General features: G+C 36.5%; 1 protein-coding gene across 2 annotated transcripts in view; it reads left to right on the forward strand.

The window, feature by feature from the left end:
* Window positions 1–19,273, forward strand: part of KLHL18 (Kelch like family member 18) — a 63,929-nt gene that overhangs the window by 34,696 nt on the left and 9,960 nt on the right. For both annotated transcript variants that reach the window (XM_067125876.1, XM_067125875.1), the window contains exons 8-9: window positions 13,767–13,989; window positions 14,180–14,396. In XM_067125876.1, the coding sequence (XP_066981977.1) occupies window positions 13,767–13,989; window positions 14,180–14,396 (440 nt within the window). The remainder of the gene's footprint in view (window positions 1–13,766; window positions 13,990–14,179; window positions 14,397–19,273) is intronic.

Raw genomic sequence — 19,273 nt, forward strand, 5'->3', positions numbered from 1 at the left:
ACAGAGTAACTTTTCATTATCACAGGTAAGTTGGGTTGGTGTGTGAAGCATCAGACCACCACTACCATATTCTACCTGGGGTATGTCACCCATAAGTCCCCAGACACTGCCTCCGTGGGACCTGTAGTGGCTGCTTACTAGGTTGTATCAGGAGGGTGTAAGGCTGAAGTTGAATGGTACAGTAAGTGTCTTCTCACTTCATCCTTCTTCTTCCAGGGAAGGAAGGACTGGGCACAGATGCAGGTGGCTATTCACTTGAGTGCCCAATCCTAGAGCTGCGGTAGATGAGATGTGACTACTGTATCTCTGCTCACTCTTTTAACAAGGATGTGGGGAGTGATTAGGGCTATAATCTGAACCCATTAATTGTATTAGCCAGATTTAGTGGCTTTCTGACTTGTCACAACATAGTCACACTGGGTTCTCCAAGGATTTCCTTTATGAGCTAGATCTCAATGTATCTCAATTGAGCACAGGGGCTAGTGCTCCTTTATCCTTATGCCAGACTGAGTAGGAGGTAACAGGAATATTTACTTCTCTCCTGCCTGAGGAGTGTGTGCCCTACCTAGAAGGCTATGGTTTGGATTTCCACAGGAACAAATAACATGTTCAAAGTGCATTTGTATTTTTCCTAGGTATACAATTAGAGGCTTTTGTAACATTTTCCACCTCAACCACTCAACTTTGTCCCTGATGCTGAAGGAAAGTGTATTTGGTGGTAGGTGAGTAGGGATATTCCTCCATTAATCCCCTTAACCGCTAGTTAACGAGCTTGTTACTAACCTTCAATGACCAATTCCAGCTCACACTGAGGAATACTGCTATATTTTGCTCAAAATATGTAGTGTTGAGTTCCATTATATATACTAACAGTTTGCACTTGATGTTGAGACTCTAGGTTGACCTCCCAGCAATATTGATAGAGTATACCAAGAAAAGGCTCAATTCCTTTATAAGTTGATTTAAAGGCTTTTAAACAATAATATTAATAATGACTTGAGGAAATTGTATTCAGTATGATTTTAACTTGAAAATTGCCTGGTAGGCAATATGGCTACCCTCAAAAGGTCATAGGAAGCAGTTAACCCAAGCATATATTACAAAGAAATGTAGAAACAAATCTTGCATAAATTTCGCGAACCTATGAGTGAGTCTCATATGTTACCTTCAAAGCATAAGCCAAACTTGCACCTAGTTTTGAAGTGGCTGTCAAAAGTTTATGTAGCTTTAGAATGCAAAATTTACTGGTAACATGGCCAAAATCCTAAAAACTTAATTGGATAAAGAATGCAAGTTGTGGCAAAGTTGTTCATGAGCCGTATTTCTGTACTGTTTTTCTTTGTGCTGTGGAGTGGACCTTTGATAGGACCAAAATTTCTTTTGTAACATGTGAAAAGCCTTGCTGATTACAGTGAGACTAATGGACTGACTACATTTTTTCATTGTTATTGGAATGAATATATGAAAGTTTTTCCAAGCAGTTAATTATTTTGTTATTTCTTTGTTCTTTTTTTTTTCTTTAAGATTTTTTCTTAAGAACAAGACTATGTTGTGGGTGTTTTTGCTTCTTCTTAATCCATATCAGTATTGTGAGGCATTCTGTTTATTGTTTATTGTATAGAGTACAAATAGTATCATGACAACCAAAAAAATATTTTATCATTTGATATGCTTGAAAACCTGTAGGTGGTGTGCAGTAAATCATAAAATGCCAACCTTCATTGTCTCAAAAATTTTTCAACTCGTCAGTCTTTTCTTTACAAAATAGAAAAACCTCAGTTCATTCATGTGCTACTTGGATCCACAGTTAAAAACCGACCGCCTACAACACTGATCTTGAGTCTGTCATCAAACAGCTCTGAGAAAAATTTCCCTGATTTTTAAAAATTTTTTTTACAGCAGTTATACTTTTTCATTCATCATTCATTTACATTTTCTCACTTTTCAGTACTGACTCATCACTTAATTTTACCCTTTTCACTGTTTTCCTTAACCAGTGTAAAAGCCTTATTTCCCTATTTGGTATTTTCAGTCATGCGAGTGCCTATAACTACTGCTTGGTTTATTCCTGTAAAATATGTGCTTTGGCACTGTGTTTGCATATTTCCAGGGATTTCTGGTATTTAATTCTCACTGCATATCTTGTGTGGTTAATATTTGAGCAATTATTTTGGTCTTTAGGGTATTTATATTGGTATGCTAAGAAGTTATTGGCAGTTAACTAGCTAGCGCTAACAGGTAGGTTTTAGTTTGCAGTAACTTCCTTTTGTATTTTTTCATGTTTGATAAGCTAAGGGTAAGTTTTCTGGGCTCTTGCTCCATTTTGTCCCTTTGTTATTGGGTGTTTCCGTATTTCTGTGCTAGCTTAGTTTATATTACCGATCACCAAATGATTTTGGATGCGTCCTTTATTGTCCTTTTAGTAAGTTCATGATGTTTTTCTGAGATATCAGTTCCATTTGTTCTTAGCGTCTGTAATTGGTAGCTACCTACAGTATGTGTTACTTTTCAGCTGTGTTAGTGATTGTCTACTCTAGTTTTATTAGTGTTGTATTCAGTGTATTTTGCATCTGCTTGATGTTTGTATTTGTTCAATATAAAGACAGCTTCTGAAGTTGATGTTTCTGAAACAAAGCCAACTGAGTTTTGGATTTTAACAGTTTTTGTTGGCCTATATTCCAGCACTTTTCCAATATTTTTAAAGTGTGTGCAAGCAGTCATATTTTTCTATAATGTCCACATTGCAATGCATCCCCTTTTACCTTTTTATATATCATTATTGTAATGTTTCCCCACAATCTTCTGGTCTCTTCTTTCAGGTTTTCCTGTATTCTTGGAAGCTCATAGATGAGGGTTCTCTTTCTGCTTTTTATTTAATTGCTATTTTGGAATGGTCTGTTATTATGCCAGCATGTTCTAGTTCATGTTCTTCATTGAGATGATTTCCCAGAATATTACCTCATTCGTTCTAGTACAGTTTCTTAAACTTAATATCTCCATTTTTATCTTAAGTTAATCTTACCTCTTTCACATCTTTTCCATCTTTCTCAACTACTTTTGTATCTTAAATATCCTCTGCCAGAGATTTTTCTCTTTTCCTTCTGCTGTAGAATGATTTTGGTTCCATTCCTCCCAACTCCTCTTCCTTTGACCTTGTCATCTGATTTTTAGCATATCTCTATATGTCATTATCCTCATACCAGTCTGTCTTCTGCCAGAGCTCAAGGGGTCTTATCTTCAGTTGCCCTTTGTACGCGTCAGTTCCACTTTGTCACTTTCTTGACACCCATTCCCTGATATCACCCTGCATACTTATGCTATATTTTTAGGGCTTCAGTATTTGTTAAAAAGACATGTTATATCAATATGCTGTTCTAAAGCTAATTATCACATAAATGAGAATGTATTGAAGCCACAAAACTTGGGAATAGCACAAACTTAATTTGAAAGAGGAAATTATAAAAATAATGATATATTAAAAAAATTGCATTCTAATACATCAGAACTTTGAACTTGAAATTTAGTTTACTGTATTGCAAAACAAGTATGCGTTATTTTGTATAAAATGTCTCAGGGACAGCTTTGATTAAATAGCAGCTGTGTCAAAGACCATATTTATTCATTTCTCTTAATTCAACTCTTATAAAATTTAACCATCTGATGTGCTGTATCCAAAGCTCATGTCTATATTTTGTACATCCCCCCTAGTCAGAGTTCTTCATCTGTTTTCAATTCCTCCACATAATATGTTGTCTTTCTCCTGAAATTTAATAAGTCTAAACTTAATCATTAATAAAGACAAATCCTTGATGATGATGATGATTATTGCTATGCCTTTGGTTTTTCACAGGATCTCATATACCTTGCTTTTTATCCATGTAACTTTTTTGACTGGGTTATTGTTCTCCCTCCCTTAACTTTTCTCAACTCTGAAATATTGCTTATCCTATATTTCATAGTGATTCTTTCTATGAAATGCTGAAGATTTAATTTTACCAGTCTTTGTCCCCTATCCAAGAATATACTCAGTTCTAAAATACCTATGCCATAGGTATCAAATTAAGTAGGCCTATGAGTTGGTTTAAATTTTTAGGTTTTTAGGTTTTTTGTTTGCTTTAGTTTAAATTTTTAGATATTTAGATTTTTTATTTGCTTCATGAGCTTATCATACACCATTTGCTGACACATGTCATATTTCATTTGGGAAGTTTTAATTTTTATTTATCCTTTGTTTCTGCTCCATTCATTTTTTCTTCTCATTTTCGGTAAGACATTTAGAATTGGTAACTTGCATGCTACAATCTTACATTGTGGAACCCTTAGGATATAAGTGGAAGCTTCATTGTTGTGACTTGAAAACATCATTTGCTCAGATTTTTTTATGTATGGCTAGAACAGAAAAATTCTCAACTGTTCAGAGTCTGCAGTTTTCTATGAAAGTTTCGCTTATTTCCTAGGAAACCAGCAGTAATAGGGGACATTGGTATTTCTGAAGAATAATGGTAAGAAAAAAAATAATTTTTTTTAATTGTGCACTCCACAGTTTAGAAAGTTGGTTTGTTGTTGACTTAACAGTTAAAGCTGTACTCTTTTTCCTCCTCTTTTTTTTTCATGCACGAGTGATCCTTAGGGCATTGATTTGCCACTGTAAAACATAAGTTTTTGAAAGATCAGAATTATCTTATTGCAGTAGAAACTTGTGTGATTATTTTTGAAATTCTTTTATAAACAGACATTCTTTAAAGTAACACAATGCTAGAAGTGTTTAGGATAATATGAACGATGGCATGCTCAAAGATTACAGATAAAACACTGGAAAGCAATGGGGATTTTGGCATTATTGATGGTAAACTTTTTGGCTAGCTGAATTTTGCTATTTTATAGCCAGAATCTAAAATACTGAAGTCTCTTCCATTGTGAATATACTGTATAGGGATGTTTTATGGTACAGTTCATACCCGTGGGTCTCATGAACTCCTACTCAGACTTTAATGCATTGCAGGGTTTGTGACGTCATGCTAGCATACATATATATATTTTGAATGAATCTGGATAATGTGTTTGGTAATAAATACATCATACTACTGGGTGGAGAAGATGAATTGGGTTATTTTCAACAATTTACTTTTGTTGTTGTGAACACATCATCAGCGATTAGAAAGTGAAAACTCTCAGAACACTATATGGTTAGAACCCTATATACTTTGTAAAAACATGAGATTCTTAAGAGGTAGCATTCAAATGTTGTACAGATACTATGTAAAAAAAGTTTGCTTAAGTTTGACAGATGTCCAGTGTTTTTGTAGCTGGTTGTATGTCTTCATTGTTGTAGTATCACATATTTTACTGATTACTAGTCAAGGCCTAAATGATGCCCTTTAGTCTCTTTGTAATGCTTTATAGTTTTGCAGATAACTTGAGTACTTTTTGTGAGTGCTTCTGAGATTTTCCTTACTTTCACTTGCATGTTTTTAATTTGGTATTTGTTCTTTAGTTGCTTTTATCAGTCATAAACTAAAAATCTTCCCAAAGAAAATGTTATTCAAATATTATTTGGACCAATACATTTTTGAAGGGGCATTTTTATTAAGTTTTTTCAATAACTTGTATATTGTTTTGGTATTGCTTACGTTCTTGCTGCCACATTATTTGTTGGCTGACTGTATACAAAGCCGACTCTAGATGAATTGATGTTGGCACAAAGGTTAGTACTAGAGAGAGATGATTGTTACAGATTATCATTGTATTTGGAAGATCTTGAATTCTTTAGTTTATAGTGATTTACTGTACAAGTATATCTAGTCACTTTTTATAGAGATATATCTCTGCTATGAGTGGTTTGGAAATAAACCTTAAAAGGACCTGTTATAAACACTTTTGATACCATGTGGTAGTAATTTTTTATTATACTTATATGATGTTCATCTCTTTAGCACTGCTAAGCTGGTGTTGGCAGTTTCTGCTGTGGGACCGAAACCTTAGAACTTATTAAAGACCAAACATTCATACATTTCAGTATAATAATTCCATATTAATCAGACCTGCTCTGTAGCCATATCATCACGCAAGTGATATTGTTGGTTAGTGATTAAAAACTGTAACACAGGACCTTAAAAATAGGCAGATATCCCTCAGAAGTATTACTGAAAATTGTGATGGGTAATGAAATGTACTATGGCAAGGGTGCCTTTATATTTTACTAATTATTTTGTACCGAGTGATGATGTTTATCAGATTTTTTTAAATTTTAGAATTTTGTATTTGCCATCATCAGCTAACTGGTTTTGGTGGTCATGTAAGGTTTTAATATGTAAACTTTTAACTGACTTTGAGCACAGTGTTATTTAGCTTCCATTACTGATTAAGAAATGCAGTAATTGTCATAACAGTTTTACTCTTATATTTAAAGTGCTGTATAACAGTTTTATTCTTATGTTTAAAGTGCTGTATCATATGATGTTTGCTTATACTAGCTTTGGAATAGCAGTTCAGCAATAGTCTTAATGATTTTGAGTACAGATTTTGAAATGGCTGTGAAGAAATTATTTTACCATAATGGTAGCTTTTAAGGTTAAAGACGTCTTAATTTAAGGCTGTAAGCAGTTCCTTTCCTTCAGACATTTTCAAAGTGCTTTCGTCATCATCATCATCATCATCATCATTATCATCACCATTATTATTATTATTATTATTGTTATTATTATTATTATTATTATTATTATTATTATTATTATTAAATTGTTTAACCAAACCATAGTGTTCATATTTATTTGTAATTTTTAAGAATTTTCCACATGCTGTTTGTATGTCCATTTAATTTGAATTCTTACTCTCCTCTAGAAATTCTTATATGCTCATTAGACTAATTGACTTGAGGATATTGGATAGTTTTTAAATGCTGGAGTTGTTTTAACTTTAACAGGCTTTGACTGTACCATGTGAAGAAAACCTTGTAGAAAAAAATCAGAATCTGGTCAATAATGTATCTAGTGATAGCCATTTTACATAGCTTTGAAAGAATATAGGTCTCAGTAATTTAAAGTTTCACACTGAAAGTTTGCCAGAACAATTGAGAGTGGTTTTAAAGAGATAATTAAAAACATTCATAGATAATTAAAAACACTCCATTAGACCATAGAAATTATCACTGGTTTTTGTGGAATGAGCTCAGTGGGGATTTATGAGAGTAAAATCAGTCAGAATAACTGCATTAGTACTGAGCCATCAGTAATTAGACCACAAAAAATTTGCTAGAACTAAGAGGCTTAGTAGATTGTCAGGAATTTTTGTGATGGTTTTCATTATCTGATTTTTTGTATTCAAGAAGATAACTTGTTAAAATGTTGAATATTTTAAAAATAGGTTAACATTTATATCTTTTATGTTTGGTTGATCCTTTTAATTGCATTAGCCCAGAACTTTGATTCCTAAATTATTTATTTTGATAAGTATACTGAAGTTTGATCTCGTCATAGAGTAAATATGGACTGGTATTTACTTGGAAACATATGGTGCTATGAATATGATAACTATGTCAATGATTGAGTGCTTTTTTACCCCAGAAAGTTGTAGTGGACTTCTAAGTCTAACATTTTTGCTTTACATATTAAGATTATTCAGGGTGTCTGCACTCAAGGAATTTCAAGGAAAGAAAGGAAGCATTGCTGTTGAACTTTTTGTAAATTTAAAGCACTCAGCTGAAAATTTTAATTTGAAGCACTTTGACACAAGTAATTCTTAATTATGAGTCATATAGTTCTTTGTGTGTTTGCATCCAGAAGGGAGAAGCATAGTGATACAAATTAGTTTGCATGTAGCTGAGAAGACTTGGTTTGAATGGAAGGTACAATACTTGGAGCTTCTTGAGTTACTGCATGTGGGTCCATATCATTTGGAAAAGGCTTTTTGTGTTTGTTGTTTATTTATTTGCTATTTTTGCCTAAAGAGATTGTTTTTTATCTAGAGCTGTTAGTCCTAGAGTAATCACAACATTGTCATATATTCAGTCGTGTGAGTAATCTTTTAACTGGTTGGATATATTAAATTTTTTGTCAGTCTTCAAGTTCTTAAGATTTTTTCATAATTACTATACCCCAAATTTCAGTGTTATGGTCACTATTGTTACTGTAACAATTTTATTATCTAATGTTTATTTTATAGCAGTTGTTTAATTTTATTAGCTTTTCTTTAAGACTTGAAATTATTGTAACTATCTTGTATTTATAATCTGTTTCTTTGAAATGTACCATTTTGCATGAACCAGGCATGCTTCATTAATTTTGTGTTATGTTTATACTTTTAATTAGTGCAATAGTAGCTTAATTGCTGACTAAAATATTCTGTTGTTTCATGGTAAACTACTGATTATGTAGATTTTTGGCTTAGAATAACACCTTTGTATTACAGTATTAGTATTACTCAGTTTTATAACATATATTAAATTTCCTGTAGACTAGGCAATCTATTTGCACAGTATACTTATCATTATCATCTCTGGCACCTAGATTAGAAATAAAGCAGTATACTACTTTCTAAAGTCTATTTTTAGTTTTCCTTTCACTTCACTGAAAATCTATACTGTTTAATTGTAAGAAACTCGGCACTTTTGTTGATCTTAAATTGCCTCACCAAAGCTATTGATGATGTGTTTATGCAAAAATCAAACTATTGCTTTTAATACTTATTTTCTGTATACAGTAATAGTTGAACAGATGGTTCTAGAAAACTACCTGTTTTCCATCTCGGGAGACAGTATGGAGGCTTTTTGAGTAAGGAGTTCTGACACTTAAAATAACTCAGCTCCCAACAGATCCAACAATTCTTTTCTTATGTTCAACAATCTGCTGTGAGATGGAGAGTTTGTATCAACATATGTAGGTTATTGGATGAATGACACAGTGAAACCTTGAAAGACAAAAATTGAGATATATGATTGAGTAGAATTGTATATGTATATGCAGTAAATGGTCACAACTATAAGAAAGGATGGAGAACATGTTTAAATTTTTTGGAGGAATTTTATTAGTATGAAGATCATTTGAAATATAGTATCTAGGTAAGTAAGGGTAATGAATTACCAGTAATGAATTTAATTTACTGGAGAATTGAATGCTCTTAGTACTGTTTTATCAGCAGAGGTAAAAAACTTATATCCAAGAAGTTGTTTGGGTGAACAGTAGGTAAATTACTGAACATTTTTTATTGTTAGTGAAAGTTGTATATAGATATATATATATGGGTAATATAAGTGACCAATGGTGCAAGAACTGTGTATTTTTTATATGCATACACCTCTTGCATTTTTGCATTTTCTTTCATCTCTACATGTACATTTTGCACTCTACTGTCTTTAATTTTTGTAAAAACTTATAAAACCACATGCAGTGCTTGTATTAGTGATGGTTGTGCATAATCAAAAATATATAATTTTAAACTACAAACTTTGGTCAAAGTTCAGGTGTAAATGAAGTGTGTATGGTTTATATTTCACTTATAAGTTTTTGTTCCTACTATTGAATTCATAAATATGTTATATGCATTTTATTTTAGTAAAATTTTATATCTTATTTCCTTAATTTTTCACTTAACTATCTTATTACTACTATATATTAGGTACTTTTGTAACTATCTTATTACTACTGCATATTAGGTACTTTTGTTTGACCTTATAACCTTATAATTTTTACTTATCTATTCCTTCTTTCATATATCTTAAGAAGTGTGTTTTTGTGTGTAATTAATGTGCATCATTATTCTTTGCTTTTTTAACAAAACTCTGTACTACACACACATTTATTATTGAATATTATCAAATTATTGATTCATGCATTTTAGAATAGCAGTTACTTTGAAGAGCATAATGAATGTAAATGGTATTTCTTCTGCTAAAAGTACATTCTGTATAGAGGGTAGTTTGATAAACACTATTTTTAGTATGCATGGTTGTTTCATGAATAATGTATCAATATCAAACTTTTCAATGACCATGCTTTTCCCCTCATCTTGCCCCCAGGGTCACTGCAGTTCAAACATATTCATAAAAAAGACCATTCTACCATTAATACAAATGGATCCAAGTCTATTAATGGGTGTATTTTGTGTGTAAACAGAAAGCATTTTTGACTCTTGCTCCCCTCTTGCCACAACATTCTGTTGGTAAGCTGTTTGCTTTTCAGGTTTGCTACAGTTGACAGGTGTGAGCTATATCAGGAATGGCCAAAAATATAATGATCTAAACTTTGACTGGAATCCCATTTGTTTTTGAAGTTGTGGATCTTTCCAAAGGCCATGAATTGTGGGCTGTTTGAATCTAACTAATAACAAATTTCATGGTTAAACTAGAGTGACCAAGGGTAATAATACTTTTTGTTACCATTTTGATTTCTGATTCCCTGAACTTCAATGCTATCATCACCCATGTCAAACTTAGAGCATTCGCTGCCATTTTGTGGAGAATTTTCAAGGTTAACCTCTGTTCTAGAGTCGGGCACAGGCACACTTTCTGCAAACAGTGATGAGTTCATTAAATGTTTGAAACGTGGAATTATTAGGTGATTATGGTGGAATATACACAGTTTGTAAAGAGGAAAAAGAGTACTGCACAAAAGTAGTAGTCTCTCCTCACACAGGTGAGCCCCATGAAGTATGGCTTTTTGGCAACTAATCCTATTTAATAAAATTATCTCTGACATAGATAATTTATCATATAGAACCATTATTCTAAGTGTGTATTGATATTTTAATGAAAGATTGATGATTGATTTAAGGTTACTCAAACTGGCATCACATCTGGGTTATTGATGCTGCAGAAAAAGGTGTTTGCAGTGACTGTAGAAATCATTAAGAGCAAGTTTGAAAAATGCATGTATTGAAACCCCTCCATTTACATTGTTTCAAGTTAGGTGTTTTGAAAAGTTTGGTGGTTTATGTTAAGAATTAAAGGGAAAAATAAAATCAGCTTACATCAGGTTATGCATCTTTATGTTGCTCAGCAGCAAATGTTAAAACGTCATAAAAAATAGAAAATAAAAAAAAGTGCCAAATCAACATACGAAATACAGTAATGAAATAGTGAAAACCATGTAAAAGCTTAAAGATGTTCGACATATTGTCTTATTTATGTGACATTAAGCTGTGTATTATCTACTTGACAGCTGCACATACATGGTTCCAGCTAGGTCATCAGATGTATAAATACAAAAATAAATAGAAAACTGCCAAGTCACATGAAAACAAATCTTAGAATACTGTATACAATAAAATATGCCTTTAGAGTACTGTGATGTATACACGGTAAAAGAAAAGCTTAAAATATACAAACTGCTTGAGTACATCATGGTCTAGTTACCATGGTTAGTTGCGTTACAGTGTTAGCTCTTGGGAGCAAATTCCTACATCTGCTTACATGCATGTTATTTACAGTGTCCTGTTTGCATTGAATTTTTCTTGAATAATTATTGCCATGCTTTGAAGAAAGTTTTTTTATACTGTACTAATTATGTTGAGAGTAGTGCTGATCCATTGGAAGGCAATGTGGCTATGATAAAACCACCAAAATACTGTAATGAAAAGATGGCTTCCATACCTCATTCCTTTGGCTTATCAGACAACAGTATCAATAAGTAGTTGCTTATGTTAAGGCATGGATTTTAACTCCTGTCAAGGATAACTCTCCAGGAATGTACTATCAACAACAAGAAAAGAGCCAGGGTTATATTTAATATAAATTTTCTCCATTAGAAAGAGAGCAAAATATTAACTATTGGACATTATTGTATATATATTAGTGACATTATAGGGTTACAGAACTTATAGGGGTTAATAGGGTGTCTCAGTTGTTTTTTGAAGGACTTATTTGTCTTAGGTCATTTTTTGGCATGTCACATGTCTTGGAACAAATTAATATCATAAGTGTGAGGTATTACTGTACAACAGCTGCCATGTTGTCGACAGATGCTGGCTTCTCAGTGGAACTGATTAAGATACACAAGACTTTTTTCCAAAGTGATTTCCAATCATAATCCAGAAACTTTGCCAGTGTTGCTGGAATGTGTAAACCCAGACGACTACTGTATCTACTCAGACTGTACAGTAGTGTTTGGGATTTTTTTGAGATGCATCACATTGTTAACCAGTATTCCTACATGAAGTGAAAAGGATCCTGCTACCAAGAAACAGTACTAGGAAAAATGTGTATGCTGCCTTTTTCCGTGTTACCTTTGAAAGTAGTAGTAAGGGTAAAGATATACATTCTGGGCATTTTTAGACCTTGTTACACATGCTTACCCATTTCCATAAGAAAACTTGGCACTGATTGAAAACACTTGCCTGCCAACAATAATAAAAACCTAAGCCTTCGACAGACATGCAGTATATGCCAGGCTGGAGTCAGATGACTAAAGTGAGTGCACCTGTTAGGCTGCATCCACACAATCGTACTTTGTTCGACAAACCTTGTCCAATGTGACGTTTGAAGCGGAGAAACAGCAGGCAAAAGTCAGAACTCTGCCCACTTCTGACGTCACACCGGACAAAGTTCGTCGAACAAAGCTCGATCGTGTGGACACAGCCTTACTATAAAGCTATGGTGAGGAGGCTCAAATTTTGTGTACTGTTCTGCACTAGATTAGGAATTACATGTGTACAGCTGAAAGAGCCAGGGGTCTGAGTAGGTATTGGGGATTGCTAAGTTTTGGTGCTTGGTTAAACAAATCATTTATAACTAACTAACTTAAGTGACTTAGGCTAAATTTTAATAGGTAGGATTAAGTATGGGATGTTCTTTATCTAGTAGAAGTCATAATCAGGCCCAGTATTCAGATGCTGAGAGGATAGTATACATATGCTGTAGTATCTTATTCAACAGCCATTCTAACTTTCCTTTACTTTATGTTTTACTGAAGATGTGTTCTAAGTTTTGTGTAAATATTTAGCAAAAAACATAATTTCACCCCCAGTCTGTAGAGAGACTACTTTTTTATGTTTAGTAACTGTACTTTTTATGTCTAGTTATAATGATTCACAAAATGCTATAGAATCCATGAGAAGTTTGCTTTAGAAGTTATTAAAAATTTGTTGCAGAACACAACTTGGTCTGAAATGTACGATGTGTAATAAATTTATTATAGGGCATTTAATATAAATCGTAAGTGCTGGCTTTTATTGCTGTTCATGAAACTGAAGTTGCAGATATTGCTTTAAAAATAGTTCTCTTTCTGCTTCTAACTTATTGACAGATTCACAGACACCTGCTATGAACTGGTGAAAAATTAAAAATCTGATCCTATACAAAAAAATGAAAGGAATAATGAGCCTATGAAAATTACAATGGCTGTCTATCAAAAGATTACTGTATATCCTTGGCAGTCATCACTCACACTATCTCTTAAGTTATTTTTCAACTTTTACTACATATGGACATAATGCAGTGGTTACTTTGTTCCCTGATGTCCTTGCGACAAATTGGGGTTCCTGTTTGCCCAATTTGGTAATTCTAAGAGTATGGGTAAAATATGTTTTTGAAAAACATATCATTCTTATTAGAGCAAGTTTATTATTCCAGTGCAACTTAACTGAACATGATCTTTAAAAATGGTTTTTGTCATTGTGCACTTTTGTGTTAGTGTATTGAAGGTTGATAGTGCGTTGGATGGCATGTCATTATTGAATATTTAATCATTTGACCCCAATTCATTTAAAGATTTGAGATTGCAATGACAATTCTAAATTTAACATGTCATTTCTAAAGATTTCCTTTTCCATTTCAGGTGATTCACTAAGCACAGTAGAGGTTTATGACCCAATTGTTGGACGATGGCAAATGGCAGAGAGCATGTCGATGCTTCGGTCAAGGGTAGGCGTAGTGGTTATGAAGAAGAAATTATATGCTATTGGTGGTTATAATGGCTTGGACAGATTAGCAACAGTTGAAGTTTTTGATCCCAATAGCAAGTGTTGGAGTAAAGTGTGTCCCATGAACTGCAAAAGAAGGTAATCAGAATACTTTAAACACCTGCTTCTTAATTTTTTTATTGCCTTTTTTGTGAAGAATGACTTAAATAGTGGAATGTTAAATTTCTTTTGGTGAATGCAAGTTTTTAAAAACTTAAATTCTTTGTGATAACTCTTAAGGATTATGAAAGTGTGTTTTTACTGAGCTTCCCAATCTGCTTTATTTCAGTGCTGTGGGTGCTGCTGTTCTAAATGACCATCTTTATGTTTGTGGTGGTTATGATGGTGTTGCTTCTTTAAATACTGTTGAATGTTATAACAGTGACACAAATAAATGGGTCATGGTCACTTCGATGACCAAGCACCGTAGTGCAGCTGGAGTAGTTGCATTTGATGGACATGTATATGCAATAGGAGGACATGATGGACTTTCCATATTTGATTCTGTAAGTAATACACAATATAAAACAGGGTTGTGTATGTGCCTGAGAGATAACATTAACAGTCAAACCCTGCTATTTACAGGAGAAAGGAATAAACCTTGTAACTTACCCAGTAATTACATTAGCTAAGAGTTTCTCTTGCCTCAGCAGCTTAAATTAAAAAATTCACGGGTTAGCACTTCGATTTAGTGCAGGTGACTGGTCTCACCCCCTAACGAGAGTATCAGGAACTACTCAGCAAACGTTTGTCATTACATTTCTGCCAACAGTCGAATAAACATAGAGCGTCTTTGTCAGCTTTGTTCTTGAATTTGCTGCTCAGAGACCGGATTTTGGTGATGGTTTATCGCCGATTTCGGGAGCCTTCAAGCTTATAGCATTCAGGACAGTTTTTGATTGTTTTGGTTAATTTGTCATATTCACAACAGTAACGAACTCATAATCAGTTGTTTAACTACCAACTTCTTCTTCTTCTTCTTCTTTTAATGTGCTTTTCTTCCCATTTTTGTATGGGGTAAGCACGATGCCTTCTTTTGAAGAACTTTTGATTTGGCTTTGGGGTAGACCTTAGTAGTGTAGTTTAATCAACGATTCACCTTTACCAGTGAATGTAAACCTTGTGTTCATTGCCGAACCAGTAGCATGATTTTATTTCTTATCTGCAAGTCTCAGTCAATTGTAATTAGAATTTGAGACTTGTATGTATGATGATACAGTGTGTACTTATGTATGATGATACAGTGTGTACTTTGTCTTGAATAGGGTATAACGTGTTTGCTACCAAACTGAATTTCCTTTGTAAAGAAACTTACAGTTTTGCGTTTGCTGCCTCTTCTTTAGCGTAAATATTAATGTTGTGTTATCTACCCAACCAGTATTTTCGTTTTTGAAAGGCATAACTGTAAATCGCAAACGTGTGACAGGAATTGAGACATGCAGATATCATCTTGGTCCGTAAAGGTTAACTTTCCTTTTCCGAGTAGTGTAATAAACGTAACTTTATATTCGCTCCGGACCGATTTTTTTAGAAGAAATGCACCAGCGAGTCTCAAATAATGCTTAATGAGTATTGATATATGTATGTTAAAGGAATTGAGATATCTGTATAATGGTACTGTGTGTTCTTCATAAAGTTGTTCTTAAAAAATTAATTGAATATATTATTACACTTTCCTTTACAGAGAACTGAAAAGTGTAATCCGGATTTTTTGAGAATGAAATGCACGAGCGAGTCTCAAATAATGTTTAATGAGTATTGAGATATGTATGTTAAAGGAATTGAGATATCTGTATAATGATACTCTGTGTTCTTCATAAATTTGTTCTTAAAAAAATTAATTGAACATATTATTACACTTTCCTTTGTAGAGAACTGAAAAGTGTAAGGGCAGGAATACAGTGGGAGAGAATTGTGCTCATTGTTTTGGTTGCGACGTGCTTTCAGAGTATGACAGGAATCGTGAAGAGTTACACATTTTTTAGCTCTTTCTACAAGCGTCCAGTAGTGCTCTCCTGCTCCAACTGCAGAACGCTCGACGCCTGCTCGAGCTACTGGCTTGACGGCTGCCAGCTGCAGAACGTTCGGAGCCTGCTCGAACTATTGACTCGGCGACTGCCAACTGCAGAACGCCCAACTGTCTGCTCAAGCTTCTGGCTCGACGGCCACCAACTGCAGAGTGCTTGGCGCCTGCTCGAGCTACTGGCTCGGCGACAGCCAACTGCAGAGCGTTCGGCACTTGCTCGAGCTACTAGCTCGACAGCCGCCAACTGCAGAACAGTTGGCACCTGCTCGAGCTACTGGCTCGGGGGCCGCCAACTACTGAGCACTCGGCGCCTGCTCGAGCTACTGGCTCGACGGCCATCAACTGCAGAACGCTCGGCACCAGCTTTCGGGTGCTTGGCGCCCACTACTGGTTTCTAGGCGTCCGCTTCGGGTGCTCAGGACTCACTCTCTGGCTCCTCGGCATTCGCTCTCGGGCGCTCGGCGCCAGTTACTGGCACCCTGGCGCCATCTAAGTCATCTCTCTCCCACTGCTAACCTTCCTACCCATTTATCCACTTGCTCTCACGCCTGGCTCCCTCACTTCCTTCTCGTGCCATTGCCAGTCTTGTTTTAGGCTAACAGATGTTAACCTTGTGATAGTGAAGTATTGTGCAGTAGAGGAGGTGTCTGCTTGTCCCTCGATTCTGCTAGACAAAGGTCGCTGTCATACTCCCATACACTTGGAGGAGACATACTGGAAGTCCAAGGGAGGTTGGGGGGTTACACATGGGTATTCGCCCCCTCAGTTGAGCCTGTTGCCAGTCCCAGGTATCAACAGACAGTCTGGGAAGGCGTCTTTCTGGATGTGTAGTGGAGGGGGCAGCTGCTCGTTCTGCTGATCCTCCTAGGCGCAGGTCACTGCCATACTCCCCTCTACCTGGGAGGAGGCATACTGTAGCCCAAGGGAGGTCAGTGGAGTCTGCCCACGGGCAGTCGTCTCCTTAGTCCAACCTGTTGCATCCCAGGTTGTGATGAGAGACAGCCGCTGGAAAGGCATCTCGGAAGTGCATCGGCTGATTCTCCTAGGCGCAGGTCACTGCCATACTCCCCTCTACCTGGGAGGAGGCATACCGGTAGCCAAGGGAGGTCAGTGGGGTCTGCCCATGGGCAGTCGTCACCCCAGTCCAACCTGTTACGTCCCAGGTTGCGACTAGAGACAGCCATTGAAAAGGCATCTCAGAAGTGCTTCGACTTTTGTCAAGTTTTGAAGAAGCGCCGCCTTGCAGGAGCCATCTTCGTTGTTTTGCAGAGGATTCTTGCCCACTCAGAGACGCTTCTCAGGTCAAGATCAGTCCCCACATCTCCTCAGTGCCAGGAGTTAGGTTCTAGCTCTCTACACCTCTCGGGCGAACAGCTCGTAAGTTTTGCGAAGCGCCCTGTTTCCTCAGAACATCCTATTTCCGTGGAATGTCATGTTGAGCGCCTTGAAGCAGATAAGTGTCCTGTAGCAGCCAGGCACCATGTTGCAGCCAAGCGCCCTGATGCGGCCCAGCGCCCTGATGCAACCGAGCGCCCTGAGATGGTCGGGCGTTCTCTTTCATCAGAGCACCCTGAAGCTGCCGAACTTCTTATAACGCTTGAACCTCATCAAGTTTCCAAGCGCCATGCAGCTTCTGATAAGCCTTCTTCTGCTTTGGACCCAGCACTCGAACCGTGGCAAGAAAAAACTGGATAATATCCTTCATCTTTTATAGAAACCTGCAGTGCAGACTGCCCCTGGAACAGATTTGATGACATCTTCGATTTCTTCTGTGAGGACAAAGAGGAGAAGGATACATTTGCTGCGCCATATGCAGTACTCCTTAAGTGCCTTCAACAGTTCCCGGATTTTTTCACTCCGTCCTCTCCTTCTCCAGGCTCATCTTACATGATGAGCTATCAGCCTGTGAATTTGACTAGTCTTCCTAAGATGGTTCTTTCTAAATCTTCGAAGAAAGCTCTTCGCCAAATAGAGGAATGGCTTTCTGACAAGAAGGATCAAGGAAGGGCCTGTTTTAGTGTTTTCCCCCTCTCATCTCTCACGTAGGCGGTACAGTACTTGTCAAATTCAACGGGAGAAACTCCCTCCCTGGGAGTGCCTGACTCCTCCCGGGGGGATTTTTCTACGCTCATTGACTCGGGATAGAGATCGGCTCTCGCATCGGTGAAAACGTTCTTTTCAGCTCAGGAGATCGATCACTTGTTGAAGAGTATTTTTAAGGCTTTCAAGGTGTTGAGTTTTCTCGACTGGTGTTTGGGAGCAGTTACCAAGAAGCTTAAAGAATCTCCTTTCTTGTATGCTGAAGCTGCAGACTTGGAGAATTTTCTCTCTTGTGCAGGTAAAGCCGTCAGAGATGGATCGCTTGAAGTAGCTGCCTTGTATGTCATGGGCGTCCTGAAGAAGCGCGAACTGTGGGTCTTGTTTACAGCGAAAGGTTTTTGACCCCACAGGAATCGGCCCTCCTGCTTTCCCCTCTGGATAAACAGCTTTTGTTTCCGCAAGATCTTCCTCTCGCAAGTGGGGATTTAGTCCGTCATGCCCCTGCGGGGGTCAGGCTTCGTCTCTTTTGGGAGAGATGGAGCAAAAGAGGAGCGGATCAGTGGGTAGTCAGAGTTTTTAAAAGAGGGATACTGTATCCCCTTCAAGGAGAATTCGCCATTGACCGACACTCCTGTCTTATTGACAGCTTACTACTTCGGTTAGGAGAAGCATTCGGCCTTGTCGAAGGAAGTGTCCTCTCTTCTGAACAAAAAGGCAATAGAATTAGTGAAAAATACAGATATCCCTGGACATGCAGGATGCTTATTTCCATATTCCAGCTCACCCGGATTCGAGGAAATGCCTACGTTTCGTTTTCAAGTACCAGATCTTTCAATTTCGAGCACTTTGTTTCGGTCTCTCAAAGGCCCACAAGTCTTCACTCGAGTGTTGAATTCTGTGGCGGGTTGGCTACATTTAGCAGGAGTGAGGATCTCGCTATGTCTGGACGATCGGCTAATTCGATCACCTACGAAGAATCAGTGAACAAAGGGCTTACAAAACCCTTCTCTTGACCCAGGAATTATGACTAACAATGAACTTCGAGAAGTCACAAATGACTCCCACTCAAAAGATTCTTTATTTTGGAGTTCTGGTAGACTCTGAGTTTTCAGGCTTCTCCATCACTCAGAAGAGTGGAAGACTGTCTGAGGAAGGTAGACCTCTTCCTATTGCTTCGTTCTTGCTCCACCACCCAGTGGATGAATCTCTTGTGAACGTTGACTTCTCTGGAAAAATTCGTAAGACTAGGGAGACTTCACATGAGACCTCTCCAGTTTTATTTAAGAGCTTGTTGGGATCGGAAAGTTCATCAGGACA

This window comes from Macrobrachium rosenbergii, chromosome 23 (assembly GCF_040412425.1).
Source record: "Macrobrachium rosenbergii isolate ZJJX-2024 chromosome 23, ASM4041242v1, whole genome shotgun sequence".
NCBI lineage: Eukaryota > Metazoa > Arthropoda > Malacostraca > Decapoda > Palaemonidae > Macrobrachium > Macrobrachium rosenbergii.